Source organism: Sebastes umbrosus, chromosome 9 (genome assembly GCF_015220745.1).
Source record: "Sebastes umbrosus isolate fSebUmb1 chromosome 9, fSebUmb1.pri, whole genome shotgun sequence".
Classification (NCBI taxonomy): Eukaryota; Metazoa; Chordata; class Actinopteri; order Perciformes; family Sebastidae; genus Sebastes; species Sebastes umbrosus.
The window spans coordinates 14665961-14672989 of record NC_051277.1 but is presented as its reverse complement, the minus strand read 5'-3'; the positions used below and the strand labels follow the sequence as shown (position 1 = coordinate 14672989).

Below are 7029 nucleotides of genomic sequence, written 5' to 3'. Positions count from 1 at the left end.
TGATTTGGAGGAAGACTGTTTTTCTGTTGCAATGTGGTGAATGGCTTCTTTCAGCACCCTGGACAGCTCCCCTGAGACGTTAACCTGCCTCATTAAACCTCACAGTCCTGCTGCGCAATCCTGATTTGTATATTTTTAAAGCACCAACAGATGCCCCAAAACACCAGCAACGTTTCTACATATCCATGTGGCGAGCATGCCAGCTAATGATTACAAATCCCCTGACTTCACTCTCTAACTCCTCCACAGCTGGCTGGACCATACAGCACATGAGAATGAAGATACTCCTACAGTTAGAGGTCAAATGAAGCTTAGTAGTTATCTGGAATTGAAATGTCCCCGTGTCAACTTGTAACAATAGTTACATTTTATTTAAAACAATTTGCGCTCTTATCTATAATTGGCTGTTTTGGTATCACATCCTCCAATGATGTCTCAGTGGAGAGAAAATCAAAACTAGCTGACATACTTTTTTAAGTATAAATGTGTCCCCTTTTAATCAATTTATTTAGGACATGTTCATTTAGTTGTTTTTTTTTGTCCTTTCTCATTTTTGAGGCTAAAACTTCTTTTTCAGCTCAACAAAGAAACACTATGATCATTTAGAACTTTTCCAAACCAGCTTATTACACAGATATCAAGGGAAATGACAAAAAAAGAACCCATCTCTTTGCTTTGAAAAAGATGACAAATAAATGCAGTGGTGCCCGAATGACAGAGGGAAACATCAAAGCCGATTGGTGGGTTGTTTCTAAAGGAGTCAGATGGGCTTAATGTGTTTACATGCTGCATTTTATCCCATTATTATTTGGATGCTAGATTAGTCCTGTTTTTAGATTGGGCAAGTCAACAACATGTTCTGTTTACAACCACTGAAGTCCTTGATGAGGAACTGATTAGGATACGTACCCGGCGTATAAACACATCTATCACATTTATACTCTTTATCCCATTTGCTGGTGGGTTTCATGCTCTATGAGTTTCCTCTTTTCATCCTATGTGGAACGTCAGATGTATGATTGGATTTACGAATGCCCCCAAGAGCACCCGGCAGAAATGTGCATTGTTGTGTGATGCGAAATGTTACATTTTCCAACATATTTGCACCTTGCACAGTGGGACAGCCCAGGCAGATATCATCTAGGAGGCTGATATGCTTTATGATCATGGTCCATTTCTCCGGCAGACTGACAGAGCTTTTCTCTGGGGCCGCTCGAGTGGAACTGAAGTTCTCATGCACAAGTTAAGTAACAGACACATAGCTCATTAAGAAACAGTCTATCACACCCCACTGCTCGCTTTCAAACATCACCCGCAAACTTTTCCCATCTCATTTCCTTCTCGCTTGTCTCAACACACACTCACACACAAAACCACACAACTTTAATCTTGTTTCATCATTCTTGTTTTCCTTCTCTCCTCCCTCCCTCTCTCTTTTCCTTTTACCATCTGCATTTGCAGCGTAGGGAATTTACAACAGTAAATTTACCGCTGGGACACGGCTCCCCTGTGCTTTGTTTCAGATATTTTGATCTGTATTATTCAAAATTGGATCTCCTACAGCTGTTCGTATCCTTTATCTTCCAGAGCACCCCACCCCCCCTCCTTCTTTCCAGAATACCTGACTGAAGTGGGCCTGGATTGGATACTTGAGTGAGTCTCTAACTAAGCTGCTATAACAACACAATGACAATCAACAATGGTTAAAAATGATACACGAACATATCTGGTTTTCTGTTCAAAAGCATAAACATATCCTGAGGTTACATCTGATATTGAGGTGTTTTTCCTGATGTTTGAAAGCCGGGGCTTAAAGTAAAATCTGAAAGGAAACAACCACAAACCTTCATCCCACTGCTGATGCTCACTGTAATGTATCTATCAATATAAGCACCCGATTCAACTGTTATCAGGCCATTAAATAGACGTTATCGGTCGCTTTAAGCACCATAGATGTGGGTCAAAAGGGGCCTGCTATGCCTACTACTTTGTAAACATGAAACTTAAAAGCAACACGTTGTAGGACATTGTAAAACTGAATGAAAGGTTACGTTTTGAACACAAACAAAAAGGCTTTTTTAGGTTTCTGCAACAAAACCACTTGGTTAGCTTTAGGGGAGAACATTGTGTTTTATTTTAAAATAACTACGTTTCAAAAGTGAAAGTGATACTTTTTTAAAAATATTTTTATTTAAGAAAAATAATATTATTCACAGATATTTAACACGGAACATTTTCACAGAGGATGGGAATCCCAGTGGATGAAAAGTGTTTTGAATTCCATCCATCGTCCCAACCTCCACCCAATATGGAGTTTCAAGCTGTCTATACTACAGCGCCTGACTTCTGCTTCAGCTCCTGTCATAATGACTACGGTTGCTAGAGGTCTCTGTTGTCTTCTTTTATTCCTTCTTTCGGTGATCTATCATGTGAATAGATGATAAAACCTACTATTCGGTGTAGCAAGCCCCTATTCACCCACATCTATGGTGATTATAGCAACAGATAATGCCTATTTAATGGCCTGATGTCTGTTAAATTTTCCAATATGTGAGCAGACCACTGTGCTACATAATGTTCCTGTGTCTTGTACCATGTTTCTCTAACTCTTTCTCAATATATATTTGTCATAAATATCAGCATTTTCAGTACTTAAAATAAAACAGAATTTAAGATGCATTTAAGTTGTCAACTATAGTGTAAACGTTATATTTTGAAGCCTTATATTTCAGGAGTTTGAATAATCTATTCATTTTAAAATCTACAACCAATGTTTTAAATAAGTTGTTACATCTGAACCAGCCCCTTGGAGAAATGTACTGGTGTTGTCCACATTGTAGAGTGTCTAGAGCTTAAATGTGTGAGGAGAACTGTAAATAGGCCACTTGGCAGTAGTAGCTGAAGGACAGATGTTCCATCTCATTTCCAAGTGTCCCAACTTTACTCAAATTTACTGTAAATGTCAGGGTTTCCATTTAACACGGGCTACATAACTATTACCATATACTGCGTATAAATGTCTTGTAAGAGCCTCTAAATGTCAAAATCAAGTGTTTCATAATCACTCAGCTCATAAGCTGCTTATTGGACTTTCCAATTCCACCAATCACACAGTGCTTCACATTATAAGATGGCACAGTGAGAGACAGGTTTTTAAAGAGTAACGTCTCATTATTAGCAACTGTATTATGCAGACCTTCACTTGCCATTAGCTTTATGGTGTTGATGTCACTGTTGTATATTACCAGGACTCAAAGTGAGTGTTTTTAAACAATACAGATGTATGGCAATAACAACAAGCTCTTTAATGCAATAATGTGCGATTTCTGGCGCTTAAATCCCCGTAAAGGGTTTATGGGCCTCCAGAGTTTAGCACACATAAAATGACTGACCTCCCTTATTGATCTAGTTAGCTAAAGTCCAGAGAGTTTTAATACTTTTTTTTAATAGAAAAAAGGTATTTAAAAAGTAGTAACGTTTTCTCCCCCCAGTTGTAACATGAGGTGAAATAAAACATCTCTTCCAGATGCAGATATAAACACAAAACTCAATATAGAACACAAATATAATATAACTTTCCTAATAAAGAAACAAAAGTTGACATTTCAATTGACAGATCCAATTTGCTCCAGCTTTTAAAATGTCAGTTAAAATTGAACTTTAACACAATGTTTTGCAGGTCTTATCCTCTCATTTGTCTTTGTCTGGCAAAGTGTTGCGATGACCAAAAGAACAAGGCTGGAGGTTTTGGATGTAAAAATCGCTGCATCCTCTTTCAGTCTTGTGTTGTTGATGGTCTCTTTCTGCATGACATTAAGTCTGAGGGATGAAGGCAGAAAACTGAAGAAATATGATACTTTTGAGTACGGTGCAAAAGCTATTTTTCATATTGTTAGGTGTAATTCAATAAAACGGCACATTTCTAAAAAAGTATCTGTCAAATGTATCAGTTGTAGTGATCTTATCTTATCACACACTGTATCGGCCATCTGTCACAAAAGACTGAATAGAAGAGATAGACTATACTGGAGATCAGGAAAAACTATATAAAAATCTAATAATAAGATACATGAAAACATGCAGCTAAACTTAATTTTAATGGTGGGCATCTAAGGACTCAATATATGTGAATCTGCATACTGACCGCTTTCTTAATCCATTGGACTGATTAACTCTGAATCAGCTGCTACTCTAAATGACACATAACTAATAACTACTTTTATATGATGTGAATATAACTTACTGTTTGTATATCCTAAACTGTAATCATCTTAAGCAGTTGGGGTTAAAAATGGTCAGTACCATGAACAGCTCCCCCACCTGCAGTGTTTAACTGCGTCACTGCTGGAACAATCCTGCTCTCTGTGTTTTGAAGACACCAAAACACATGGCCACCCAATTAATGCTTAGACCTTTTACATAATGTGGACAAATATTAAAAATAATCCAGTATTTCATAAATAAAGGTTTAGGAGGTCACTTGACCAGACCTCACAGTTTTTACACTGCAGCAAACATTATTGCAAAGGAGAGCGTATAACTTCTTTGTGTTTAACCTGTTTCATTTTTAATGAGCTCCGATTCTGGACCGAGAACAGGAAATAAAAAGGAAAAACTGCAGCAGGTCTATAACCTATAAGGTTTAGTTACCCTGGAGGGATACACAAGTTCAGTGCTCAAACAGCTACTGTGAACTTTGGGTGACAAAACAATCCAGACTCATTAAAACAGCACGATAAAATATAGATATATAAATATAACACAGTGGTGGCAAAAAACAAAAACCTTCCTTTGCAAGGGCAGTGAGTTTTGCAACGTAGCAGGACGAGATGAATACAGAATTGCAAAAAAAGGAAAGACTACCGTGCCAGACTAGATTAATACTGGTAATACTTTCCAAAAGTGCAAACAATACAAAAGAGAATTGTGATGTCAGCCAGAATAGTTAGAATAAGGTTTTATGTGAAACTGAGGGAGATAAGGAGCTGGAGCTTTCTCTATGCCAAAACAAGTCAATAAAAAACAGGTTTAACTGAACCACTGGGCAGTCCTACACACACCACAGACACCAACACCAACACCAACAGCAGACACACATTACGCAAAGAGAGAGAGAGAAACGAGAGTGTTGCCAAAGCGAAGAAATCCCAGAGAGAGCCTTAGCAAAGAGTTACAGATTAAATATTTAAACATATATCGTTATATCCCCCCCACCCACCCCAAAAAATGAACGCCCTAGTTATATGGCCCATTTATGAATTGTGTTTTCATTAAAAAAAGAGCCTGCCTCTGTCCGTGGTGCTGAAAAGCGCGCAACACTCCAGCGGATCAACTCATTCATCCGCTGAGGGTCGCGCGCTTTTCAGCACCACGGATAGAGGCAGGCCACATGAAAAGGCTTTTTTTTAATAAAAAAAAATGTTATTAATGTATTTAAACTAATAGTAAATACAATTATGATACATAAACCCCGTAAAATCAGCGTCTCCAGTTTCACTTCCCTCAGCGGATCAACCCATCCATCCATCCATCCATCCATCCATCCATCCGCTGATGGAAGTGAAACTGGAGATTGTAACTGATTTTACGGCTTTATGGATCCTAATTGTATTTACTATAGTGGTCACGAGCTGGAATTCCACAACAGAGTGAGGCGCGTAACTAACATGAAATGTGTGTGAACAGCAACGCTGCTGTGACACACACGGCTCCTAAATCCTGCTCCAGCTCTGGTGTGAACATAAAAAAAGAAAAAAAAATCCCCCCCCCCCCTGCTGAAAATCAATGACACGGTGTGTGTGAGTGAGAAATAGAGAGAGAGAGAGAGAGAGAGAGAGAGAGGCGGCGTCTGGTGTCCGAGGAAGAGGAGGAGGAGGAGGAGGAGGAGAAAGTCCCGGTACGCGCGTCCTCGCAGCTTTCCTTTTTGCCGTCAATCTTACAAGCAGTCGGGTGCCGCCGGAGTGCCCGGGGCCGTGGACCTATATTTTCTCCCGGGAATCGGACAAATTGGACACCCAACGAACTCTTCCAGGTAGAAGCACCGCATGCTGTTTTATTTGATTTAAAAAAAAAAATTAAAATCAAAGAAATATAAACTGGAAATGAAAGTGAGTGGTTGACGACTTGCCGCTGGGATGGATGCAGGAGAAAGCAGACACAAAGCTCCTCGGGGGGTATATTGGGGGGCCGTCTATATAGTGTTGACGCCGCTAATTGCTTTTTAAATTGGCGGAGGGGGGGAAGCTCGCGAGCTAATCGTTTTGCGCGTCGCCCCATCTGCCGCGGTGACAAACTCTCCAATGTTTATAATCCGATTAAGGAGGAAGGATCAGCGATTTGATCAAATGAGCACTCTCTATATATACATCAGCCATAATAAACGGAGGTTCTTTTAGCTGCTTTCTACGTTCCATTGTGACATTCTGACCCATTGATGCGTCACAGAGTTCTAATGTTCTGTAAAAAGTGTTCTATCTCACTTCGTGCTGCTCTTTCTAACACTTTGCTGCATCCTCCTCTTGCTCTGTATCTGTTTCCTCACTCGGAATATGCATCCAGGCTCATGTCCCTCTGTTCTCTCTCTCTCTCTCTATCTCTCTCTCTCTGTCTTTGCTTCCAGAGGATGTTCTTCTTTCTGCTCCCTGTCGTGGCTCTCTTGCTGAGCAGAGAAACGACGGTCTCCGGTAACAGTAACGACAAATGGCTGAGCACCGTGGCTCAGTACAACAAGGACAGACCCTGGAACAGATTCAGAGATGTGAGTTTGCAACTGCAACATCTAGCCATAAAGGGGCACCATGATTACCTATACTGTGTGTGTTTCTGTGTGTGTGTGTGTGTGAGAGAGAGAGAGAGAGAGAGAGAGATCACTACGCCCTTGATACACCCTGTGAGTACTTGATCACTTGCCAGCAGCCATAATCCACCTTGTAGAAACTCAGCAGGTTCAGATCCTGGTTGAAAGAGATGAGGATTCGTAGACCAACAACAACATCAGACACATCTTCTGCGTGTGATGGAAAAAAACTT

General features: G+C 40.0%; 1 protein-coding gene across 1 annotated transcript in view; it reads left to right on the top strand.

Annotated features, from left to right (window-relative positions):
- Positions 1-5844: 5844 nt before the first annotated feature.
- Positions 5845-7029, top strand: part of spock1 (SPARC (osteonectin), cwcv and kazal like domains proteoglycan 1) — a 112437-nt gene continuing 111252 nt past the window's right edge. The window contains 2 exon segments of the mRNA XM_037780298.1: positions 5845-6031; positions 6620-6757. Coding sequence (XP_037636226.1) covers positions 6623-6757 — 135 coding nt within the window. The 5' untranslated portion in view covers positions 5845-6031; positions 6620-6622.